At 36.8% G+C, this 27,857-nt stretch overlaps 1 protein-coding gene across 1 annotated transcript in view; it reads left to right on the forward strand.

Annotated features, from left to right (window-relative positions):
- The window catches only part of GLRB (glycine receptor beta), a 75,212-nt gene that overhangs the window by 17,267 nt on the left and 30,088 nt on the right, over positions 1–27,857 (forward strand). Inside the window, exons 3-4 of the mRNA XM_060093679.1 lie at positions 12,823–12,929; positions 14,655–14,722. Coding sequence (XP_059949662.1) covers positions 12,823–12,929; positions 14,655–14,722 — 175 coding nt within the window. The remainder of the gene's footprint in view (positions 1–12,822; positions 12,930–14,654; positions 14,723–27,857) is intronic.

A 27,857-nucleotide genomic window follows, 5' to 3' on the forward strand; every position in this document is an offset into this window, starting at 1 on the left:
TTTTTGCATGTTGTTTTGTGCGCACTTTTCCGAGGCTGAGGAAGGTGCCTGGCTGCAGTTGGCTAACTCAATATGTGTTGAATGCTACCCGTGCAGAATATGAAGAATGGTAGTTCTATTTAAGTATGGGTTCTGTGAGGGAGAAATAGATTCAACTCTTGAAAAATTTACACTCACAGAACATTTCCCCCCAAAGGTGTTAACAAATATAGACAAGGATAGGCCGTAATTGATATTAGTCATGATTAGTGAATCATTTGGCAACAGTATTGGATACTGTATCATAATACCTTTAAAACGTAAGTTTCAAAATCAGTCACATTGATGTATTTTTGGTTACCTTTAAGGTTCTGAATTGTTTTAAAATACAATTCAGTATATTTCATTTTTTATCTTCTGGGTGCTCTGTGATAGCTTAATTCTTGGCAGGTAAACAAGAGAATTTTTCTGTGTTTTGGATTGTTAGAGTGAAACTTTCAAGGAGGACAGGACATCTGTCTGACTGTTTTCCCACCAGGCATATGATCCTGCCTGTATTCCCCACCTTTCCCCTTTCAGAGAAGGCACTCCCCACCTCCATCCAGGACTAATTATGTCTCCCATGACATAGATTTCATTGACTCTGGGGTTTTTTTTGGGGGGGGAGGGAATCTGAAATGGGAATTAATATTTCCAAGTTTTTCCACTCAACTGCATCTTTTATCACATACTCAGATTTTACAACACAGACTAATGTAAAGAAAAATTCCCACAAGTTTCTGAAACCCACACTTGTTTCTACTCAGTTTTTCTCCTTTTCTGGAGTCAGTATAGTCCAACTCTTCTTTTGGGGGTGGTAACAAAGAGTAGCTTTATTTTATTAACTTTTGAAGTCTAAGTATTTAGGAACTATACCCAGTGATATTTTGTCCTGCTAGTATTCACTTTTTTATCTCTTCATGGGCCAGATTTTCCTTAGAAGAAAACCAGGACGTTAAACTTGGTTTTCAAATATTACCTAAGGAAATAGTTCAAATAATCAGCCATTTGGTTTAAAAAAAAAACAAAAGCAAACTAGTAATGTGACTGATTTTTTTTTCTATCTTAAATTGAGTAATAACTCAGTCACAATATTTTGTTATGTATAAATACAGTGTGGATTTTCTTTGGGGGTGAGTTGTCACTGGATATTGTTGTTTTTTTTTTTTAATTTAAAATATTTTTATTGTGGCGAGAACACTTAACATGAGATCTACTCCTTTTCACAGATTTTGTGTCCAATACAGTGTGGTTGACTTTAGGTACAACGTTGTACAGTAGATTTCCAGAACTTACTCATCTTACTTAAGTGAAATTTTACACCTGTTGATGACCAACTCCAGTTGCCTCCTCACTCTCACCAACCCCCATTTTTTCCTTTGTCTCTATGAGTGTGACTATTTTAGGTTCCTCATATAAGTGGAATCCTGCAGTATTTGTGCTTCTGAAACTGGCTTATCTCACTTAGCATCCTGTCCTCCAGGCCCATCTGTGTTGTTGCATATGGCAGGATTTCCTTTTTTAGGGCTGAGTAATATTCCATTGTGTGTATGCATGGACTGCTTTTAAAAATCCATTCATCTGTCAATAGACATTAGGTTGTTTCCACACAGTGTCTATTGTGCAGAGTGTGGCAGGGACCCTGGGCTGCAGATGTGGGAATGAGCTAGGATAGAGTTTTATTTTTTATTGTTTTAATAAATTTATTTATTTTTATGTATTTATTATTGGCTGTGTTGGGTCTTTGTTGCTGCATATGGGCTTTCTCTAGTTGCGGCGAGTGAGGGCTACTCTTTGTTGGGGTGTGTGGGCTTCTCACTGCGGTGGCTTCTCTTGTTGCAGAGCATGGGCTCTAGGTGCATGGGCTTCAGTAGTTGTGGCATGTGGGCTCAGTAGTTGTGGCTTACGGGCTCTAGAACACAGGCTCAGCAGTTGTGGTGCATGGGCTTAGTTGCTCCGCAGCATGTGGGATCTTCCTGGACCAGGGCTCGAACCCGTGTCCCTTGAATTGGCAGGCGGATTCTCAACCACTGCGCCACCAGGGAAGACCCCGGTGCTGGGGTTTAGAGCTCAACACTGTGCACTAAGGTGGCGGGAGGATCCATGGCCAGTGCCCCTGGTTCCAGCCCCGGCTTGGATCTCTGTGGTCCCCACGGGACTGGTATCCACAGGCCCCATCACTGTCTGGACACAGGTGAGCTAGAAGCCCATCCCTGGGGTGGCACCCCAGTGAGCTGGGATGCTGGTTCCACTCTTTCCCTGTTCTCTCTGGTTTGTGTTGTGGTGGACAGTGCCTGGGGGATGGGAATTGTGGGGATACAGTGTCTCCCCTTTTCCTACTGGGGTCATTGAGACTGGTTGGGTGGAGAAGCCTGTCAGTTAGTTTCTGGATTTCTCACAGAGGGGATGCATCCGTGCCTTGCTGTTGAGATGATGTATCCACGGTGGGAGGAGAGTCCAGGATTTCCTGTTCCATGTCCTGAAGTCCCTCCAATCAAATTCTTCACTCCATCTCCCGCCCTACATCTTATCATTCCATCCAGTGTGGCTTATGTCTCTCCCTCAGCTGGAAAGCAGCTCTCCCTTTTGTTCAATCCTGTGAAGAGTCTTATTATTCCTCTCAGCAGCTTTGGTCTTGTGAACCAACTTATTAACCTCTCAGCAGCTTTGGTCCTGTGAACCAACCCTTCCATCAAATATTTGTTTTCCTGGAGTTCTGTTGACACCACACTTGTGGGTTTTCTCTGTTGACAGAAAAAAAATGCACAACCTAAGAGTAGAGAATTACGCTTTATTTGGCGGACAAAACTGAGGACTTAAGCCCAGGATGCAGCCTCTCAGAATAGCTTGGAGGGACTGTTCCAAAGAGGTAAGGGGAGAGCCAGGACAGAGGAGTTTTTGCGACAAAGACCAAGTAATCGGAACATCAAAAGATTACTGTTAATTAAGGAAAGCCAGACATCTCAAGTTAATGAATTTAGCACTTTTCTATGTATGGGAAGATGCAAGAGTCCGGGCTCCCTGAAACCCTTCCTTTGACGTGCACCTAAGCTGCCGCTGCCGGGGGCCAGCGTCCTGTGCTTTCTCATCCTGAGTCCCCTCAGGGGGCATCGCGGGGTGTGGCTGTCATGTGATGGCTTGATGGCTGCAGCATCCTTTGTTTACTGATATGGAGGCAACGTTCTTTGCCCACACCTCCTTCTTCTTGGGCAGCTTATCCTTTGCCTTAATTGTCGGCTTATCTTCCTACATCTGCTCATTAAATGTTGGGGCTCCTGGTGTTACAATTCCATGTCCTTTTGTCACTGTAAATTTTTTTTCTAACTAGTGATTTGTCTAATTATTAAAATCATCCAAGGAGGTTTTAAATCCTAATTCCTGGGTCTCATCCCGCATTAATTCAATCTGGAGGTGTGGCGTGCGACTTCGCATCTGTAGTTTGCAGAGCTCCTCCAGGGGGCTCAGTGCACAATTGAAGCTGAGAATCACTGGACACATTCATCAGAACCTGCAGCTTTAAATACCACCTTTATGTCAGAATCATCCATATGTGTGTTTGACTCTTGAATACCTAACTAGCACATGCACTGTGCATGGAGTGTTGTGAATGCCAAGAGTTTTCTTAAATGAAACCTTATATGACTGAAGTAGAAGAGAAATGCAGCATATTGTAGTTGCGTGACTGGTGAAGCTTTTGTTGTTCTTTAAGGGATCTTACTGTTTAATGTCCTAAGTTGAGTTTTCTCAGGGACAGACTCTGAGATGGAGATTGACCTGCAGAATGATGTTGTTTTGGGAACAAGACCTCTTGGGGCTGAGAAAGGCAGATTCAAACACAGGAACAAGGAAGTTGCAACTGAGGCTTCAGTTGATGCCCCAGGAGCTTGAGGCTGGGATGGCCTTTAGAGTGGCCTCAGTTAGTAGAGAGGGACTTGGGGCTTGGTGTCCTCACAGAGAGTCTTCAGACATGGGTTGCCTTCAGCTGAAGGCTGTTTCCAAAGAGACTGAGCTCAGAGCCTTAAGCAGCCACATTTCTGGCAGCCTCATTTGTGCTGGGAGATCTGGGGGGAAGCAGCACCCCAGGATCCATCACAGGGGGATCTGGTTTGTCACCTGCACAGATCTGAGAGTTCACCTCATTTAGACCTTCATTTAAAGGTGAGTACACGGAGGCTCAGAGAGGGTAAGTGATTTGCCAGTGTCACGTGGCAGTCTCACAGTCTGTCTGGCACTAGAACAGTGTCCACTCTTAAGGTAAGAGTGTCTTCAGTGATAGCCGTACTTAACTTTATTATGTGACTGTGGAGCTTATCTTATTACCATGTCTCTTAGGCCAGAAGGGAAGTATTTTACACTTATGCCACATGTGGAAAACTGACAGAAGATAAGTCCTGTTCCAGTTGTAATTTGTCTCAGAGTCAGAGGTATGATTGCAATACTATGGATTCTGATTTGCTGGGCTGCATGGAATACCATTTCTGTGTAGTATGGAAAATAATTGCCCAGTAAACATGTTGTTTGGGTTGAGGTTTAAGTTTAATTCCTTGTGCCATGAGGCTTGTATCAAAAGGACCACAGACTTTGATGAGTTTTGGAAATTGCTTGTGTCCAATATATAGCATCTCTAAATAGATGTTTCTACTTCATGAAAAATATATTTTTTTTTCTATAAGCCATGAGTAATGTAATTGTGTAATTGAAGACAGACAAGTTTGTCAAATGTTTCCATGGGATTTAACAGTTCCTTAAGCCCAACTGGAGTGATAAATAAAACAGTTGTTGAGGAACACTGTTTGTAATTATAATTCTTGGACAATTATAACACAACAGACTTTGCTGCACATATACACATACACTCATAAACACATTCTTTTCAAATAATATAAAACTAATTAAAGTCAACTAGTCAGTCAACGGTATCACTCACTGTATTCATAAACCTTCCGTTCACAATTTGGGAAAACCGAATGGAAAGTAAATACCGAAGCTGTTAAGAGAGGTGATAATAAATTATACTATAGTAAGGCGAATACAAAACAAATAAAAGTACTCTACAATAACCCCACAATTATCTGGATTCTTAAATAACTACTGACCTAATTTATTACCTGAATCTAGGAAGTGTTTTTCTGTCTTTGTATGTCTATCTGATTGTCTAATTGAAAATTCTTCCATGTAGATAAAAGTGGGAACTAACCTCTTAGTAAGGGGATATGTACAGACTTGTAGCAGTGGTTTTTCATAAGCCCCAGCCTTCACGTATGATCAAAATGTCAGTTTTACCTGACTGTATAGAGAGTTTACCTCCAGTTATGGCTGTGGATTTGGGAATAAGAAAGTGTGGTTGCCTCTCTTGAATCTTTTAGCTTCTTTCTTGTTCTTTCTCTTAACTTTACTTTTTCAGAGAATTTTTAGGTTCACAGCACAATAGAGAGTATGGTACAGAGATTTCCCATGTACCCTCTGCCCCTACAATGGCCTAGTCTCCCTCACTATCCACATCCCCACCAGATGGTACATTTGTTACCATTGGTGAATCTACGTCGTGATCACTCAAGGTCCGTAGTTTCCATGAGGATTCACTCTTGGTGGTGAGCATTCTGTGGATTTGGGCAAATGCACAATGACATGTATCCATCATTATTGTGTCATACTGAGTATTTTCACTGCCCTAAAAATCCTCTGTGCTTTGCCCACTCATCTCTCCTCCAAACTTCCAACCCCTGGGCAACTGCTGGTGTTTGTACTGTCTCTAGTTTTGCCTTTTCCAGAAAGTTATATAGTTGGAACTCTACAGCCTTTTCAGATTGGCTTCTTAGAAATATGCATTTCAGTTTCCTCCTTTTATTTTCATGACATGACAGTTCATTTCTTTTTAGTACTGAATAATGTTCCACTGTCTGGATGTTCCCCAGTTTATTTATCCATTCACCTACTGAAGGACGTGTTGGTAGCTTCCAGTTTCGGCAGTTATTAATAAAGCTGCTGTAAGCCTTGTGTGCGGGTTTTCGTGTGGACATAAGTTTTCATCACCTTTGGGTATATACCAAGGAGTGGTATTACTGGATCATATAGTACGAGTATGTTTCATTTTATAAAAACCCACCAAAATGTCTTCCAAAGTGGCTGCACCATTTTGCTTTCTCACCAGCAATGAATACGAGTGTCTGTTGCTCCACATCCTTTCAGCATTTGGTGTTGTCAGTGTTCTGGATTTTGGCCACTCTAATCGGTGTGTAGTGGTACCTCACTGTTGTTTTAATTTGCAGTTCCTTGGTGATACATGATGTGGAGCATCTTTTCATATGTTATTTGCCATCTTGCTCATCTTTGGTGAGGTGTTTATTATTATTATTATTTTTCTCCCCTCTTCTTTTTTGTTCCTCAAATGAAAATTTTAAAACAATTAGAATAGGGACTTCCCTGATGGCACAGTGGTTAAGAATCCACCTGTCAATGCAGGGGACATGGGTTTGATTCCTGGTCCAGAAAGATCCCACATGCCATGGAGCAACTAATCCCGTGCGCCACAACTACTGAGCCTGCGCTCTAGAGCCCGTGAGCCACAGCTACTGAGCCCACACACCTAGAGCCCATGCTCCACAACAAGAGAAGCCACCACAATGAGAAGCCCATGCACCACAGAGAAGAGTAGCCCCAGCTTGCCGCAACTAAAGAAAGCCCGCGCACAGCAACGAAGACCCAACACAGCAAAAAATAAATTAATTAATTTTAAAAAATTAGAACAGTTTTAAATTTATAGAAAAATTGTCAAAATAATATGGAGTTCCCAATATCCTGCATCTAGTTTCCCCTATTATTAACATCTTACATTAGTTTAGCACATTTTTTACAACTCAAGATTCAGCCATAAAAAGAAACAAAATTGAGTTGTTTGTAGTGAGGTGGATGGACCTAGAGTCTGTCATACAGAGTGAAGTAAGTCAGAAAGAGAAAAACAAATAAACAAATACCGTATGCTAACACATATATATGGAATCTAAAAAAAAAAAAAAAAAAAAAAAAAAGGTTCTGAAGAACCTAGGGGCAGGACAGGAATAAAGATGCAGACGTAGAGAATGGACTTGAGGACACAGGGAGGGGGAAGGGTAAGCTGGGACGAAGTGAGAGAGTGTCATGGACATATATACACTACCAAACGTAAAATAGATAGCTAGTGGGAAGCAGCCACATAGCACAGGGAGATCAGCTTGGTGCTTTGTGACCACCTAGAGGGGTGGAATAGGGAGGTTTGGAGGGAGAGGCAAGAGGGAGGGGATGTGGGGATATATGTATAAGTATAGCTGATGCACTTTATTATAAAGCAGAAACTAACACACCATTGTAAAGCAATTATACTCCAATAAAGATGTTTAAAAAAAGAACCACCAGTGGTATATTGTTATTAACTATAGGCTATATTTAGATTGCTTAGTGTTTACCTCATGTCCTTTTTCTGCTCTAGGACCCCAGTCAGGATACAAATTGCATCTAGTCCTCACACCTCCTTAGGCTCCTTTTGGCTATGACAGTTTCTCAGACTTTGTTTTTTGTGGCCATGGAATCTTTGAGGAATCCTGGTCAGGTAGTGTGTAGAATGTCCCTCCACTGGGATTTGTCTGATGTTTTTGTCAGGACTAGATTGAAGTGATGTGTTTTGGGGAGGAAGAACACTCGTTTAGAAATGACAGTCCCATCACATTATATTAAAGGTACACAGAATCAACATGACATCACCTGATTAAGAGGCTTAGGTTAATCACCTGGGTGAGGTCGCATTTGTCAGGTTTCTCCCCCTGAGAACTTCCTGTTTTTTCCCCTTTCCATCCCATGCTCTTTGGAAAGGTGTCGCTGTGCACAGCTCACACCAAGCTGGGGGGTGTGATGCTCCAGCAATTTGAGAGAAGAGGATCTATGCCAATTATTTGGAATTCTGCATGGTAGATTTGTCTGTGCTCTACCATTTAGTTATTTACTCAATCAACCACTTTATTTACATCTTTATGGAGTCCTGCATTTTTATTTTATACTTTGGATTATAAGCCAGTACAATTTTATTTTATTGCTCAAGTCATCCTAGATTTGGCCGTAGGGAGCTCTTTCAGTTTGCTCCTGTGTCTTTTTGACAAAGTCCCATCAGCTTTAAAAACAAAAACAAAAAAACTTTCCTTATCTCACTTTAGGTGAGGATAACAGCATTTGTTTCCACGAAGGAGGGTTTTTTAACCTGTGGGGCACATCCGGGAACCCTCAGCATTGCAAACTTTGCGGCCATTTTCTAAGGGAAGAACATACCTTTCATCATATTCTCAGCGTTGTCTGTAATGCTAAAAACGAGGTAAAGAATCACTGCCCTAGAGTAAAGAGGAGAAATAAGACAACGTATACATCTTGCACGCCTTGCTCTTTCCTTCCTCCCCGGTGCTTGCTTTGGTTCACATCCAGCCGAAAGCTCTGCAGCGCCCTCCTTGAGATGACCTGGCTAGTGCCCTGCCACACTCAGGTCTGAGAAGACCTGTGACCTTGGTTGCTGAATTTATAACTGGAAAAACAAAACGGTCCTTTGACTCAGATTCCTGGTTTAAGGGAGGATGTGAAGCCAATATGCTCGTGCACACCAGCTTTGAAATGCAGCAGTGCTGTGTGGTCGCTAAAGGGTCATGGAAAATAAGTACATTCTGCAGTTAATGGAAAATTGAGCTTCCCTCTTTGGAAAGACATTTCTGGATTTTTCCTTTAGTGCTGGAAAACATTACATCATCCAGCTATACAGCCTGGTCCATTCCTTAGCATATTAGTCATGACATCAGTTCAAGTTTAGGTGAGTGAACAAAAGAGGGCAGGCTATAAAAAGGCTTTTGATATAAAAGACATTATTTTCTCTAGTCATTTGATGACTTTGCCTGAGTGGACTCAGTTATTGTCTTAAATTAATATCATATTTCCATGAAATCAATCCTGTTGTGTAATAATATCATAGTCGTTGATAGATTTATTGAAAGAAAACACAATGGCCTCATCAGATGGATAAAATATGGGACTGAGATTCAGAATGTGAAATCTCTAATAATGAAATAGACATTGAGCATGGAACCTAATTAAAATAATTTAACTCTTCTTATCCCTGGTTATTTTGTATAAATACTAGCCACTTTCCAAATTATAAGGTTATGTATAGTAAAGTGCAAACACAGGAAAATGTGCTATATGCAAATTGTTTCAGCTCTCTTGAAGAAAGCAATGTAGCTATCTAGGCTTTTCAAATATATTTTAATGTGTGGAGATGACTTTAATGTTATTTTAGGATTGACCAAGCTGAAAAAGAATCATTTCTATCTTTTTATTTAGGTAGGAAAAAATCCCTGAATTCATCCATGTGAATACAAATTATGTAAGATTTCACTTAAAATTTAAAATGTCTTTGAATTTCTAATATAAAGAAAGATGAAGTGTTGATTAAAGACTCATATCAGGTTACCTGCAGCACAGACATGAAAATATGTATTGACACAAATGAGAATAAAGAAAAAGAGCTATAACATATTTGATATACTCCTTTGTTTTAATTTCAAGAGATTTTTGTCAACCAACACTGAACTTTTGCTGTTACTGGCAAATACGTTTTTAAATTTAATTGTAGAGAGAAATCTAAGCATTTGGAGATGGCTAGAGGGAAGAGAGACCCTGGCAAGTTGTAGAAACGGCAACTTCAGATTTTCCAGGACTAGTGATTTTAAAACTTGGTAAGACTAATGTAATATCTATCTACCTATCTATCTTATCACCTAAAGCAATGCATGGATGGGTGGTAATAAGAAGATAAATAATATTTCACTTCCATTATGGCAGGCTTGTGAAATGACGACTAGGAATGGGGGTTACCAGGTTTCACTCTTGACTCTACCACTTTAGAAAATCTCTGAACCTTACTGTGACCTGGTTTCCATATACCATGTACCCTATGGCTCCATTTAATCACCTACTGCTGACTCTCTACCCATCTGGTTTTTCTCTTTCTCTGCTGAAAAACCATTCTCTGTGTGGTTCATGTCTCTCCTCTGTAACCAAGTGAGTCTTTGTGATGATGAAGTGCAATCATGTAATGGACATGGTGGTTGATTATCCAGTACCTATTCTCTATCAGATTATTGATCTGAGACAATCATGATGGCTTCTTCCTCTTTGCTAACAGTTGGTTCAGGAATGGCTAATGCTGGAAAGCTTCTGAGGGAAATGAGTCCTTTTTCCTAAGAAGACATCTCAGGAGCAAATGCTCTTCATCTGGAAATGTTGAGTGAAGCTGCTACCACTATAGCTCCCGCGGGCATCCTGAAGCTGAAACCAACCTAGAAGAGCAGGCATGTGGGAGATTGCCTGGGGCAACATGTATTCAATGCTGTACAAGTGTAGGGAATTACAAAACCATAGAAGCCACGATTCCCTCAGGAATCACTCGGTACATTCCATCTGGTTGGTAATATACACACAGATATGAAAAAAAACCTACAAAATAATTGCCAAACAGTAAATTTATCAGTTTGTGTTTTTTACAGTAAGCCAGGATGATTGGGGCAGGATTTTAGAAGGGCAGTATTAAAGGATAGGTTGTCTTTGGATTCATACAATGCGGAGGAGTTATGATATTCCATGAATGGGGGCTGACTGATTCTGTAGGAAGGAGAAAATCTGGTAGTGAGTTAGACAGGCTAGCCAATGAGTTTGGGCGACACAGCTTACAGATGTAGGGGAGGAAAGGTTTGTTGGGTTTTTTTTTTTCCTCTCTCTATCCTCAATAGCTGGGTCTATGAAATAGTCTGACAGCAGTCATGCTAACAGGATAAAAGGCATACACATTTATTAATTTTGGGGACTTAAGACAAGTGACTTCCTTCTGGAGGATCTCTCTTCAGGCAGATAAGAAGAATTTAGAGAAATCCTCTCCCTGCACCTGCTGTTTTTCAAGTGCCTTTAGCTCAAAATAACTTTTATGCTGAAGAAATATTATGGGGTGGCAAATTATGCCTCTCTTCACAGCTGGAGAAAAAATCAGGCTGGAGATGTCTCTACCACAAAAATTATCGTGGAACTTCCCTGGCGGCCACTGGTTAGGAGTCTACACTTCCACAGCAGAGGGCACAGGTTCCATCCCTGGTTGGAGAATTAAGATCCTGCATGCCCTGTGGTGTGGCCAAAAAAGAAAAAAAAAATTTAATTGTCTGTGTTGTCTGGTTCATTCTATTGCTTAGGAGAAATGTACTTGTGAAGGATTTTATATCGAGACATAATAATAGCAGTCCTTAATTGATCCAATTCAAGTGTAGTTTGTAATCCATCAATTCCGTTTTCTTCCCTTGAATGAGAAAACTTGTAGATGGGTTTGGACACTAAGTTACATCTTAATATCTAATTTTTCCACATAACCTCATTCTCTTGAGAATGAAATGGAAAATGAATGAATGGGAAAATCTCATTACTGGTCCCCAAATCCTGGAGAATGAAATGGAAAAATCTCATTACTGGTCCCCAAATCCTGCAGCTAGGATATGGGAACCGATAAGGTCATGGGAAACAAATCTACTTAATCTCCTGCACCTTTGGGAGGTTTAAATAATTGGTTTTCATTTTTTTCTCCAATGTTTTGGATTCTTTCTGAGAGCTACTTGAAAATGTTGTCTGTATCAACTCATAGTAGTTTTAGATTTTTTCATACGCTTCTCAATATGTCATATTTCACCTGTAGTGGTTGTATCTTATCAGCACATTGTATGATAATTAACACAGAAAAGAATTACCTGATAAGTCAGAGCTGGGATTTTAAAACAAAGCCAAGCACATGACATTTTTTGCTTCCTATAATGTCATTTATGAAATTGACACTTTTACCATATCAGTACAGAATAGACAATGCTGGATGCAACAAATGTAGTTTTAATCTTCCCTGTGATTTTCATGGATATTATTTTTGGACTGGGAAAATGATTATATGATAAGACTTTACTGGTGGTAAATGAATCCAAACAAACAGTAAAGAACAACAGTTTCCATTGGCTTCCAAGGAAGTGTTTATGTGCTCCCAAGCAACTACCAATTTAGTCAAGATTCATTGTTCAAAGTTGAATAAAATAGAAAAAATGGCAGTTTTTCTCTTTTTGATAGTTGACAGCAAATATGTACATATAAAAGAAAAAGGCAGCTGTATCTCAGAGCTCTATATTTTCCCTATTTAATTGGTCTGATATTTGAGGAACTGCTTTTACCAATCCCTGATGTATTTTACTCCACGGAGAGCATTCCTTGTGTGTTTCTTGGACAATATCATTTTATGGGTCAGCATGATTGTTTTATGAATTCTTGGACCCTCTCTGGCCATATCATCCTGTAGTATTCACATACTCCTTTGCTTAGGTGGAAGGTTAATATTACATATATTATTCAAAAACTATTTTTTGCTCTTGTTTCCTTGTCTGCCATTCTTTTGTGCTTGTCTAGATTTTGATTGCATGTTGCTTCAGGACAAGTGAGAGGTCGACTTAATTTTAAAGAAAGTAACATGAAGTATTTAAGGCAGTGTTTCATGCATTTGGTAAAATTAAATGCTAAAATACTTTTGTGGTTGTTTTTATTTTTTATGACAAATACTTTTTGCAATTCTGATAAGTCTACTACTTTTCACCTCTATTTGGAAAAGCCATGCTACAAATTTATCTCAAAAAGCGAAGTCTTTTCTCCAATGAACATCACACATTCCTGTTGCTTGCTATTCTAAATACTTACCAGGGCTTTGTTTTGCTTTTTCTCATATAGGCAGCAGTCAGCCGAGGACCTTGCCCGAGAACCAGCCAACTCCACTAGCAATATCTTGAATAGGCTATTGGTCAGTTATGATCCCAGGATAAGACCAAATTTCAAAGGTTGGTCCCCCTCCACCCCAATATCTCCATTCTTTGCAGTTTAAAAACTAATTTTATCTGTATAAAATCATTTATTTGTTTTATTCAAAACAGTATATTTTAAATTGACATCTAACTGTCATGTAATGTGCTTAAGTCAGAGCAATTTAATGCCAAAAATGTTTAAAGCAAAGCATTAGTTCTAATAAGCTTATATAGTTCCCAGTTTTAAAAAAAAGATATGTTGTGAATTAATAGGCTAACCAATCTGATGGGTTTTCTAAGTACTTTGTATTCTTAACCTTAATAATTTAAAATTTAGGCTCTGACTTTCATTCAGACACCAAAGTTCTACTTTGTAGGACAATGGCCATATACTCATTTGAGGATAGAGAACACTCTGATAGACATTTAAATTATTTTTTTAAATCTTTATTAGGTTTTTACATTAATCAAAAAAAAAATCCCTCTACTCTGTAGCTGAAAAAAAATGGCCATATGGTTTTTAAAAGCATGTTAACTTTGGGAATAAAATGACTATGTTTTCTTTGACAAAACATTATCTCCTATCATTCCTTTCAAGAACCAAAACTGTACTTGAGCTAAAAGTTGTGGGAAGATGGTACAGCTTGCCTCCCTCCCTCCCTTCCTTCCTTCCTTTCTTTCTTCCTCTCTGTCTTCCTTTCTTGCTTCCTCTTGATGAGTTAGGAAAAGTTATATGAACATATATCTGGAAAACTGTCATCTTTGTTGCTGGTTAAGGACAGGTATTAATGTAGATTGGATTAACATTATAAGGCTTGATTATTTTTCCTTTATGGAAGAAAGAAAGAAAGAAAGAAGGAAGGAAGGAAGGAAGGAAGGAAAGAAAAGAAAGAAAGAAGGAAAGTAAGAAGGAAAGAAAGAAAGAAAAGCTTGCAGCTGCTTCTAGTCAAGTGAAGTTATATGACTCTATTATAAAAACAGGGTTTTTGTTCATTACCAGAACTTGCAGTTACTTTCAGCAGCACTGTACTCTGGGTTGTCACATGTCTACCCTGTATTGATTCAACACCTGTTTTTCATTAGTCAGAGGTTATGTGGCTAAAAGGCTAAATTCACATTTTCCCTTTGTTAGCCCAAGCAGCAGTTCACAATGAGAAAAAAAAAAAAAAGAAAGAAACAGAAAGAAATTGGCAACATTATACTTTAGTTCTCACTCCATGAACTTTAAAATTATTTTCCGGCAGGTCAGGCAAAAATCTTAATAATGATTCTGTTATATGTCTGATTAACTTTGCATTTTCATGAATTAAAGATAAAAATATGGCAATTGTAATTGAATTCTGCATTACCATTTAATGTAACAACTTAAAATGATTATAAAATGCAAAAAAACATATTTTAAAAATAATTTTTTTAAAAGAATAATTTACAATCTCTTAAAGTAAACGCATCAGCCCAATTAAAAAAAATTAAGGTAAATGTATTTTCCCAGAATTTCTACAATTTAAGAGAGAAATATTTCTGAATAAATAACGCTATAAAGTACAATGTAACTCATTATTTACTTGTGTGTTGATCCCTATTTAGAAAAATAAGTCAATAGCAACTGTGAACATTGTATCCTGAAACCATAGATTTATAATTTCACATCCATACGGATTGGAAAAAAAACAGAAAAATCAAATGCATACACCATAAAAAATGAAGATCCTGACCACGTTTTTTACAGCTACTAAATATGTCCTTAATTTTTATTGACAGGCATTCCTGTTGATGTAGTTGTCAACATTTTTATCAACAGTTTTGGATCTATTCAAGAGACAACAATGGTAAGATTACAACCAATTTAATATTTCTAATTGAGAAGATTTTAGTGGAAGAAATTATAACTGAAGAATAAGGAGTAACTCTCAGGGAAAAAATGCAAGCTCTCTCCTAGTATAAAATATTCAAATTTCAGGGTTTTGTTGAATCAGTGATTTCAATGGCTTTGTAATTTTGCAATTCAAATTTAGTCTTTACATTGCATTGAAACTTACAGACCTGAGAGAATTAAAGTACTCACTCTGAACGACTAATTGGATACCACCTGGGAAAAGGATTTATGCAATTAATATTCTGAAGCGACATTTTTTTCCTAATATGCTTATGTGTAGAAGCATTCAAAAGTATTTAAGTGTTCATAGTTTTTTTTTTTCCTTCCAATTTCCTGCGAAGAATCTTTGTTTTTTCTCTTGTACTAATTTTGTGATGTGTGGAGCAGAGAATTGTAAAAAGCAAATTTGATTTTCCTAAACTAGAGCAGCGGAGCTCCCTGAAAAGATTATGCGACACAAAAAAAGGGCAAGGAGAGGGCCAGGAAGAGAAAGAAGGGACAGAAAAGAGCGAAAGGAACAGAGAAGGGAGGCTTGAGGTGGGGCTGCCATCCAGGGTGAGTTGGGCGTTAGGGACAAAGATGTCTGTGGAGGGGGATTAGTAGATGCCCTGAGCCATGTGTGATGCAATTACTCCTCAGCTTTTAGAAGACATTCGGTATAGTCCACTTGCTTATTAATGTTTTAACATGATAGATTTGTACCCTTTTTGAAAAACCACATGCTGAAATGATACTTTAGGTGGGAGAAAGAAAGCTTAATGAGTTTTTTTTTTGGTATCTTTTTTCTTGAGATACTTATATTTTTCTTAAGGAATAATATAAGGTTTGGATTAAAAGCCTAATAGCAATGGTTAGAATACAGTAGACTTTATCAGGGAATATCTCAGACCAGAGAAAGAATGATTTTAAATATGTTTTCCTCTATTCCTAGGAGAAGTGTAGTGTGTTACAAAAGCAATTGTATATTGCATTTAAATTATGACACCTATTTTTATATTCATTAATATAATATAATATATTAATTGTGAGGAGAATGTTATTTATTTTTTATAGAACCATGTCTTTAGCCCTGAGTACTTGATTTTTTTTAGAGAGTGTGTAGATATTTTGGATAATTAAAGATTTCGAAATCAAGTCCAAAATTCACTTGCAATGACTTTAGTTCACCTAAATGGCTGTATGTCTAATATAGTATAGATCACTAGAAGACAGCTCTGAAATAAAGGACAGACAACCGTATATCACTCAGGAGACAAGGGTATCCCTCATCATTTGAAAATATGACTAGTTTATCTAAGCAGTTCACTTAACAAGAGTGAGAAATTTCATTTTCTCAAGGTGAAACTTTCAGGGGATCTATTTGGTCTCTATACTCTTCCCTGTACCCTGTTTTATCTTTCATGGCACCATTATGCTAATCCCAAAACACCACCACCGAAGTGTTCCAGCCTGTGAGAAACATTCCCAACTCTGTCTTGCATTTTAGGACAACTAATGCAGGGATTTTTTTTTCTCATTTGCATGAAGGCTACATATGTGTCCCAACTCAGGCAGTACCATTAATGTATCTGTTCTTTAATGAACATTGAATGCCTCCCATATATCAGATGCTACACTTCTCTAGGTCCCATCAGTAGTTACTTAATTGTATCAAGCTGAAAACACGTGGGGTAAAGGGACATAGAAAAGGAGTAAGAACTTTCTTACAGGTTATTTGAGGATTATAACAAAGTACTGAATAATTTCTCACATAATCTTCTCTTGTCCTCCTGCCCACTCTTCACAGTAGCGAGCCCAAAGTACCCGTTGCTGGGACCAGATCCCACCAATTTTCAGCAGCGTCTTTGTCTCCACTACTTGCCTCGAACCTCCATCTCTCGTCTGTAATCAGGACCTCTTTCTCTGAGCTACTCCTACTCACTCTGTGCCCCCTTTTCCATCCAGGTCTTTCAGTTCTATCATGTTTGTTTGTTAAACCAGATTGCTTCTTGACTGTAATGCAGCTATTTTTGTGTCTTTTCCTTTTGTTCTCTGATAGACTATTAACTCCTTAAGTCAGGAAAAATGTATTCAACTTCTTCATTTCCTGTAAAGTGAGGAGACAATAGGCCCTCAGTTAGTGAACACATAAATAATGTCGTATTATTAACTAATACTGGTTAAATAAATGAACAAATACATTCTGCTATTTGCCTAGCAAAAAGTGAGTCCACGTAGCCATAAAAAAGTTGTCAAGCAAATTTAAACAACAGATTCATGTTGAACATTTATTGGGTTAAAAAAACAGAGCAAATAATGTTAGAATAGTAGAGGATTATTTTTGTCAGTTTTAGAGACCTTTATGCAGAGGAACCAAATTATTTATATTTACTGTTTCTTTTGATGAAATAACCTGCCTTTCCCTTTGTGTTGTGAAGATACAGCCTAAAGGTTCAGAATTGGAACTATACTCATCAAATAGACATAAATGTTCCATTTTATCATAAGTATTATTTTTTGCTTTTGCAGTGTTTATTTCATTCATACCTATAAGACAGAGTTTTATAGATGTGTATTTTAAGGCTGTCATAATTTATAGATTTGCTCAGTCTTTCCAAAAACAGATGCCCTAATACCTTGTTGCTTAATAGTTAGGAAAGGTACAAGCTATTCTTGATATAGACATAACATTAGGATGTCTTCTAAGGGAAAAAAAATGTTATCTAAGACAAGCTTGCTCTTCATTACTTGTTACAGACACCAGTCAGATATAATAGTGATGACTCAGCAAGGTAACTAAGAGGGTCCACGTGTGGAGAGCAGTTATTTCTTTGTTTTTCCTTCCAGTCACCCAGGGTGGGCTTATTTATTTTTTTCAGCTTCATTGAGGTATAACTGACAGATGAAACTGTAAGAAATTTAAAATGTATGTGATGATTTGATATGCCTCTACATTGTGAAAGGATTTCGCCCATCAAGTTAATTAGCATATCCACGTTTATCTCTTTTTTTTTTTGATGAGAACATATAAGTTCTATTCCCTTAGCAAATGTCAATTACACAATTGTGTTATCAACTACAGTCACCATGTTACACATTAGATCCTCAGACCTTATTCATCTTACAACCTAAAGTTTATATGTTTTATCAACCTCTCCCTATTTCCCATACCCCAAAATTCCTGGCAATCACTCTCCTACTCTCTGATTCTATGAATTCAACTTTTTTTTAAGATTCGACATATAAGTGATACCATGGAGTAATTGTCCTTCTCTGTCTGGCTTATTTTACATAGCATAATGCTCTCCAGGTTCATCCATATTGTTGTAAATGACAGTATTTCCTTCTTTTTTAAGGTTAATAATATTCCACTATATATGTATTTATATACCACATTTTCCTCATTCATTCATCCATTGATGGGCACTTAGGTTGTTTCCATGCCTTGGCTATTGTAAATAATGCTGCAGTGAACATGGAAATACAAGCATTGCTTCTAGATATCTTGTTTCCTTTGGGTATAGGCCCAGAGGTGGGATTGCTGGATCATATGGTAGTTTTATTTTTAATTTCCTGAGGACTCTCCATACTGTTTTCCATAATAGATGTACCAGTTTGCATTCCCACTAATAGTGTACAATTGTTCCCCTTTCTCTACATTCTAACCAGAATTTATCTCTTGTCTTTAAAAAAAATTATTGAAGTATAGTTGATTTACAATGTTGTGTTAGATCTCTTGGCTTTTTGATAATAGCCAGATACCATATTTCTTAAAAACAAAAGAAAACAAACAAAAAGATGCCTCCAAAAAAAGAGGTTGGAAAAGCAGAGAGCCTTAGATTTGTCTTAATATAAGATATATGTTCATAGAAACAGTATGATGAATAGTGTGTAAGTTGTGATATCAGACAGGCTTGTGCTGGAATCTGTTGTGTACTTGATGTGTTACACCCTAAAAAGAGTGAAAAAACTACAGAAATAAAGCAACAGTATTTTGCCTGGCATAGTAACTCTTAGGAATGGTTCACTGTTTGGTTGTCATGCATTTGCAAATTAACGTACTATCAGGATAGAATCTCATCCTAAAGAAAATGCTAAAGAAAATGAAGCATTTATGTTTGTTAGTAGCTTCACTGTACAGTTGTGGTTTTGTTTATGAATAGCCCTCTGGAAAATTCACCTATAAAGATCTGCTGAAATAAAGGAAGTCCTAAAATTTGGAAGCTTCAGTGTTGCCCAGAGCTTTCCTCTGCAGCTCAGATCTTTCTACTTTAACTGGCAGTTGCTTACTCTAGAAAACATATGTAGAACACAGAGCTTGGGGTGGGCATAGCAGGAGGAACTGCAGACAGAGGTGGGGCAACTTCTGAAGCAGGAGGGCAGCCCTTTCCTCCATTGCATAAAGTTCATTACCAAACAAAGAAGCCATCAAGGTGATGCACATTAACACTGCTGTAAGGATATTTTAGCCAATTTTGTTTGGAAAACATTCCTTCCTGCTTATTTGTCTTCTAATTCAGAGGCTATTTTTTTTAACACCTTTCTTGGAGTATAATTGCTTTACAATGGTGTGTGTTAGTTTCTACTGTATAACACAGTGAATCAGCTATACATATACATATATCCCCATATCTCCTCCCTCTTGCGTCTCCCTCCCACCCTCCCTATCCCACGCCTCTAGATGGTCACAAAGCACCGAGCTGATCTCCCTGTGCTATGCGGCTGCTTCCCACTAGCTATCTGTTTTACATTTTGTAGTGTATAAGGGTAATCTGGGATGAAGTGAGAGAGTGGCATGGACATAATTCAGAGGCTAACTCGCTAAACTAAAATCAATCTCACATTTGTTCACAAACTATAACTGTGTAGTGGAAGAAACAATGTCACAGCCATATTAATTCTCTTTAAGCCCTTCTAACCTCCATGGTTATATGCTCCTTCAGCTTGTTTCATAATCTCTTTTTTTAGCTTTATGGTTCCTATTTCTTATGTCTGTGTATTCATTGGCATTCTGCTACCTTCCATTTCTGTAAGACATCGTTATTAATGCTGTAAGTTATATTTACTGATTTAATAGCAACATTACCCAAATCATCAAATAAATGTAATCATCCTCATTTGAAGTTGGTACAGCAGTCACTTATTCTATCAGTTTATATGCTACTGCTGGTGACTACTGAAATAAGACCTTCAAAACAGAAGAATGGTTTGTTAGAGGTGAGGTGGCATCTGCTCTATGGTTATACTGAAAATATTTGTTGATTTTTCCATTCAGTTCCTACCTTTGACTTACATCAGTTGGTTTTTAGAATTGAAAATGTGAACTGTTGCACTTGTGGGGAAAATTAGGTGTTAGGTTTATTGTAACGATCTGTACACAGACATTTTACCTCATCAGAAGTACATAAGAACTCTTTCATGGAAATAAAAGCCTGATTATACAATCCATTTTCTTTGGTGTAGACACGCTTTGTAATTATATTGAATTATTGTCGCACTACGATTCATGATCCTGCCAAGCTTTCTATGCTTTTGTGCTGCATGACTTTTTCAAGAAGAAATCATATTTGGGATCAGCTAAAAGAGCTTAATTCCAGTTCTTGGCAATTACTTATCTTTGTTGTCTTAAAACAGTTTTATTTTATATATTTTCTTCTATATGTAACTTTAAATTTCTTTCCTTACAACTTGTCTTAGTTACTCTCTATCCTATTTCTCCTAGCTATATTATTCAGAAACACTGGTGATCAGACATCATAAGTAAGAGGACTGTACAGCTGACCCTTGAACAACACGTTTTTGAACTGCATGGGTCCACTTTATACAGATTTTTGTCACTATAGTACTATATACGTACTACAGTATTACACGATCTACAGCAGTTGGTTGAATCCATAGATACAGAAGGGCACACAATAAAGTTACACACAGACTTTTGACTGAATGGCGGGTCAGCACTACTAACCCTGTGCTGTACAAGGGTCAACTGTCTTAGACAAGAAGGAAGGATGAGAAATGTCCCAGTTTTATTTTCTCCTTCTAAAATTTGTCATTATCAGCTGGTACAGAAAAATTAAATTAATGGTGTAAACAGTGCTAGCCAAATATCCTAACCTGTCAAAATGTCATAGAAATTATTTCTTCACTTCTGTATTTAACAGAAATATATTGGGCACTTGCTAAATATCCAGTCCAGCAGACTGCAACTCATGTAGTTTATAGTTTAGGGTGGTTGCATTGTATCACCTAGCAGGCACCCCTAATAAAAGTGGAATGTTGACATAGGTCTAGAAAAATTAAAATATTCATAAGGTGTTATTAAACAGTATTTAACTAAAAACTCTTAAAAATGACATATTGAGAAAAATAAATAAAACATAACCTAAGAATTTTTACTGACATTTTGTTAGCTTGCAGTTCTTACATGAAATTTCTAACCTCACTAATGACTAAATTTAAATCCCTTTCACACCAGGCTTTATAACAGCTCTGTTGACAGAACTTTAATTATGATGCTGCCAGATGCTATGACATTTGATTTTCTTTATTTCCTTGAATGCCATTTTTTTATCGTAATGTAAAGAAATCAAATGAGGAAACATCACGTATGTGAGAATTAGGTAAAAATTACAAGTAACCAGAAGAGGTATCCTAACAACAACACAAAATATAGATGAACAGTTCTTAATATTAAAATATCATTAATGAAACTAACCATTTCTAATGTCTTCTTGTGAAATGTTTTATTGCCTTGAATAAATAGTGTAATTTGGGTGTTAATTGGTACTGAAAATCTTGGAGAACATCCATTTTCTAGATCATGACTATTAGTGTGCTATTTGGAATGAATAATGATAGTATTTGTCACAAAGTTCTTTCAAAACAATTAAGTAATTTCCCAGTGATAAAAGAGGTCTGTTTCTAATGGGAAGTTGTTTATTGCAAAATAAATGATAGAGCTATAAGTATAGTGATTGAATAAATGAAAATGAAAATAAATAGGTTTCTAAGTTAGTGATCTAAATACAGAGCCTTTGAAATGCCAATAAGTAGCAATTATTTAGAAATGCCCATAAAGCATGAACCAAAGCATACTAATTAATAATCTTTTATCTTTTAATGAATGTTAAGCCAAAGCTATTAATTTAAATTGTGAAATTTTTAAACACTCTTAAAAGATGCATCAGCGTACTGCAACTTGTATTGAATATAATATTATGTAGCTACATAACTAATAGAAAAGCATCTTGGAAGCACATTCCTAATGAGACAATAAGACGTAATGACCAAGAATGATACAATGAAGTAACTGATTTCCAGTTTTTCAGTGATACTCATTGTAATACAACTCTGGAGTTCTACTCACAAGTAAAATTTGAAAAAGGATTACAGTAGAGACTCAAAGCATATGGTATACTGAGCTTATATCAGTGCAGCTGAAAGCAAGAAGAGTTCATTTCAGGAGATGCTCAAAGCAGTTTCAAGATTTGTGACCTAGAAATGGATTACCATTTAGAATAATTGTAGGTCGATCACAGTACAGAGCAAACCCAATGAATTACGGTATAGGCTTGATTTTTTTTTGAGGCAAAATGCCTATTCACCACTATTACCAACATTATAAAAGAATAACAACATTAAGGATATATACTATCAATAATGAGGCAAAATATCGATACTTGCTTAGTGCTTAATATAGCCAGATGAACTTTGTGTACTTTACATATGTTTTCTCATTTATTCCTGACAAAAACCCTGTGTTGTGGGTGTATCATTATTATCTTCATCTTATAGATAGGAAACGTTGTTAACGTCCTAATTCTCTGTCATCTTGCTTTTATATGCCACAGTGTTTTGCTGAAATCATCAATGCCTCCCTCATTTGCTGAAAGTATTCAGTTTGATTGTACTTGACCTTTGATGGCATTTATTGCTGTTGACCATCTTAAAGCTTTTGACTCTGCTTTGGTGAAATCACATTCTCAGGGCTTTCTTCTGTTTCTCAGACTTCTGAGAAAGCCATCCCTTTAAATGCTTACCCTCCCCAGGGTTATTTTTTCCCCTGCATTCCTTCTCCAGGTAGTAATATTGGACAAACTCTTTCTTAGTCTTGATTTTTTTGAGTAGTGTTTTCAAGGTTCATTCATGTTGTAATATGTACCAGAATGTCATTCCTTTTTATGGCTGAATAATATTCCACAGTGTGTGTATATGTATATACCACACTTGTCTCTCCGTTCATCAGTTGATGGGCACTTGGATTGTTTCCACCTTTTGATTATTGTGAATAATGCTGCTATAAAAAAGGTTGTACAAATATCAGTTGTAGTCTCTTGCTTTTAATTCTTTTGGGCATGTACCTAGGAGGGGAATTGCTGGATCATATGCTAATTCTATATTTAATGTTTTGAGAACAAAGCACAATTTTTTAAAATTTAAAAACATGAATATTGTAAGGACATGTCAGTGTTTTATTTAACTCATTAATGAGGGAACCAGACAGATAGTAAAGCTTATTCAGTGGAGAATTCAGGAGACTGGAGAGAAAGAATGCTGCAATTAGGTTGCTAAATTAGATATACTTGTTAATGTTCCACAGGGCAATAAAGGCATACCTTTGGGAATGTCTTTCCTACCTGACAGAAATCATTTGTAATTTAGCAATCTTCTTGAAATGACATCATTGTACAGAGTCTAGGCCCTAATCCATAGAAAATGGCTAGTCAAACAAAGTTACATTTTCCTAGAGACTCATACAACCCTTAGGTGGGCTTGTTAGAGAGCATTTAGTGTGATATTGAAAGGGCCATCTTTTTGCCTGTCTCCAAATTTTGGCTAACTTTTTATATATTCCCTTCCCTTTTGTTTACAGAATTTTTTGCATTTCATTTTCTTAAGTAGACTTTATTTTTTAGAATAGTTTTAGGTTTGCAGCAAAAATGAGTAGAAAGCGTAGAGAGTTCCTGTAAGCCCCTTACCCATGGACGTGCAGAGTCTCCTCCACTATGGATTTACTCCACCAAAGTGGTCCTTTGATTGCAATCAATGACTCTACATGGACACATCATCGCCTAAAATCCAGAGTTTAGATTAGGGTTTGCTCTTGGCATTGTCCATTTGATGGGCTTTGACAAACATATGATGACGTGTATCCACCATTATGGTATCAAACAGAAGAATTTCACTGCCCTGGAAAACCATTGTCTTCTGCCTGTTCATTCTTCTCTCCCCCTAATCCCTGGCAACCACTGATCTTTTTACTGTCTCCTTAGTTTTGCCTTTTCCAGAATGCCATTATAGTTGGAATCATACAGAATGCAGCCCTTTCAGATTGGCTTCTTTCACTTAGTCATACGCATTTAAGGTTCCTTTATGTCTTTTCATGGCTTGATGGCTCATTTCTTTTTAGTGTCGAATAATATTCCACTGTCTGATGGAGCACAGTTTACCAGTCCATCACCCACTGGAGGACATCTTGGTTGCTTCCAAGTTCTGAAAGTTATAACTAAAGCTACAATAAATACCCATTTGCAGGTTTTTGTGTAGACATAGTTTTCTACTTTTCTTGAGTACATACCAAGGAGTGCAATATGATAAGAGTATGTTTAGTTTTGTAAGAAACTGACAAACTGTCTCCCAAAGTAGCTGTAATATTTTGATTCCCAGCAGCAGTGAGAGTTCCTACTGCTCCACACCCTCATTTCCATTTGCTGTTGTCAGTTATTTTTAGTCCCTTATAATTTCTTTAAGGCTGCAGGAAACGTGTGTCCAGGTGCAAGCCCTGCAGCAAAGGGTCCCAGGTCCCAGGTCCCAGCCTGTCTCAGACATATAGAATAAAAAGAGGATTGACTGTAGATTAAAACATTCTTGTATCATTTGTAATTTTGTAATTTTTCCCACAGACAGTTTATTTTGTCAAGGTCTCTGATACTATCTAGGGCTTTCATCAGCTTTCAGCTGATTAAAATGCTTTGAACTTAATAAATGATAAATGACATGAATATATTCTGGGATGGTGTGGAAACATTGATTAGACTTCAAGAAGAATTTAGAAAAATGGACTTCACATGGAAAAACACTATTGCAATTGCTATAAAAATTTTAAAAGAAAAATAATTTTGTGATACAGTTTTAGATGAGTTAACCATTCCATTTTGGAAATAGGTGGGAAGTAGAACAGTGCTCCCAAAAGAATGTGTGCATGTGTGGAGATTTTGAGGGGAGCTCGACAGAATGCAGGCTTAATTCCTGAAGTTCCATCCCAAACATTGTAAGATGGCTTCTTTTTTAATTATGCAAAATATGCTGAAGTTAAAGGTTAGCGTTGCTTTAATTCCTGTCAGATATCTTTCTGATATTAAAAAAATACTGATATAATGTCTTTAGAAATTATTTACTAAGAAGCAAAATGTAGTTGCTTGGGTCTAGATAAAGAATACCAATGAGATCTTAATATTTCTATCTCTATACATATTTCTCACCCTCTTTAAAGTAATAAAACCTAATATTAGACTAAAACAAAGCATCCAGATTTTAGAAGCCACACTGGTAAAGTTGCTTGGGAGTTGTGCCCAAATAATACTGAAAGAGTCTTGTCAGTATATGGCAGTATCTCAACTGTTATTTATTTTTTTATCCAGCCCCCTATTTCTGGAGAGGATTTACAGTATATAATAATAACAGAAATACAATGAAGTAATTGAAATAGTACTAAATGTGCAGGAGCCATACAATGATAGTCATACCAGGATGTGAGCTATACATTAATTCAATTATCTATAGGGTTTAGCTTTCAGTTTCCTAGCTGCCAGACAGAAAGCAAACACGACAATAAGCTTACCTTGTACTTCCCAGTAAAGGAAGCATTTATGAGCATCAAGAGACCATTTTCATAGTATAAACTTTCAAAAATAGTCATATTTTTGTAAGGCACTTAGGCCAAATATGCCTAGCATGTAGTAAATACCTATACAAAGATATTATAGTTATATTTGGATAAGCAAATGAAAAATTAAAGAAAAGTTCATCTTCAGTATTTTCATGTCATGGTTATTGACCAAAATAAGGGACCATAGCTTTAATAATAAGCTTATAAAAGATACATCGGCAACCTCATCTGACCCTTAGGACACAGTATTTTATCACAATACCGTGAATGCGTATTTCAAATACCACAGCTTAAAGATGTAGTATTTGATGGTTTACCTGGATAAGAAAATAAGAGGGTAATAAAATAGCTTTTACTGTATATAATTTTAGAATACCAGTCATTTTGGCTGATCATGACAGGAAAGCTTTTTAGCAAATAATTTGGAATTGGATACTGTTATGTGCTCAAAGTAAAGGCAAGTGTATATCAGCCATGTGCTTTAGCAAAGCTAGCATAATAGGAATTTTATTTGAAAATGATCAGATCTATGGTACATTTCTTCTTAAGTTGGGGGCCATGCATGTTTTTCTGGGATGAGAAAAATTTTGGTCAGGAAGCAGCATTGTGGCCACTGGAAGGCTTACCAGTTGATAGGCCTATGTCCTGGACATGTCTTGAGCTAATTTCTTTAGCTGTCACAATCAGATATGAGGTAACCACTTAAGTCCCATTATGAATCGTAAGATATGTGTATATTTGACAAAAAGTTAATGGAGCTGTGTAGTGCAGGTCTTCATCTTCCAGGGTCCTAGGCCTCCTTCACGTCCTCCTTGATTCCATGTTCATTTGATTAGGAAAATGTTATTTTTGTTTTCCCTGCCAGTGGTACAGATATGTTCAGTGTCAGCTTACATAATTCTTAATTTATTTGACTTTCGCACTTCAAGACCATCTGTGTATGATTTTTAACAATCAATTTATATTATGTGTTGAAGTTTATTAAACATGTATTTAATTGAAGTATAGTTGATTTACAATGTTGTGTTATATGTGTTGCAGTTTTTATATACATCAAGTTTAGCTGTTAAATGTAGGTAGGTTAAATCTTACCTCATTGTCTGTAGTTCAGTAAATATTTATTATCAATATGTGCCTTACCTTCCTCTGATTACTATTATAGAATCTGAACACCATAGGAGAGAGAAAGTGAATTCCTCAAATTTTCCTAGAGTCACTGCGCATTGCTTATGCTTTATGTTATATTTTATACATAAATAAAATGTGTGCATTTATGTTTCATATAAATATGTTAGGTCTTATTATTTAAAGAAAGATAATCTATCATCTCTTCTTGTTTAAATATTTGGATTTTGATTTGAAGTTTATGATCTGATTCATTTTGATCATGTCAAAAGGCCATGGCTAGATAGTATTTTGTGAATTTTGAATGGTTGAAAATAAGGATGCTGAAGCCCAGTGTCATTTATGCCTTGAGCACTTTGGTGCATATTCTGAGTTCAGTATATAAAATTAAAATTAAAAAACCTGAGCATAATGCCACAATGCTGCTTTTGACTGTATATACCCCAGTAACCCAATGTGTGCCAGAATCTCATTTCACTGGCAAACATAAAATGTATTAAGGTATTAAACAATGTTTCTAGGTTCGTATATTCTTAGAATATACATGTCTTGATATAATCCAACTTTTACAAAGTTTTACAATTAAAACTTTGGAGATAGGCAAAAAACTGAAGTAAAATAATCAGCTATTTAGTGGATTTCAAAACCTTTTCCTACTGTAGTTGAATATAACATTTACAAGTTTTCCATATACTCTCATCTGTTTGGCAAAATCCAAATGTTATTTGACTACCTCTGTGTAATCATTTACATGTATGAGTAGGCAAAGATAATTTTTTCCTTTTCTTCCTCAAGTATATATATAAAGTATGTGTTTTATACATATATGTAGTTCTATTTTTATTTTATTTTTATTGATGTACAGTTGATATACAATGTTGTGTTAGTTTCTGCTGTACAGCAAAGTGATTTAGTTATACTTATATACACACTCTTTTTAAAGTTCTTTTCCATGATGGTTTATCACAGGATACTGAATGTAGTTCCCTGTGCTCTACAGTAGGACCTTGGTGTTTATCCATCCTATGGATAAACAGCTTCCATCTGCTCACCCCAAACTCCCAATCCTTCCCTTGTAGCTTTATATATACATACA

This window comes from Mesoplodon densirostris, chromosome 1 (genome assembly GCF_025265405.1).
Source record: "Mesoplodon densirostris isolate mMesDen1 chromosome 1, mMesDen1 primary haplotype, whole genome shotgun sequence".
Lineage (NCBI taxonomy): Eukaryota > Metazoa > Chordata > Mammalia > Artiodactyla > Ziphiidae > Mesoplodon > Mesoplodon densirostris.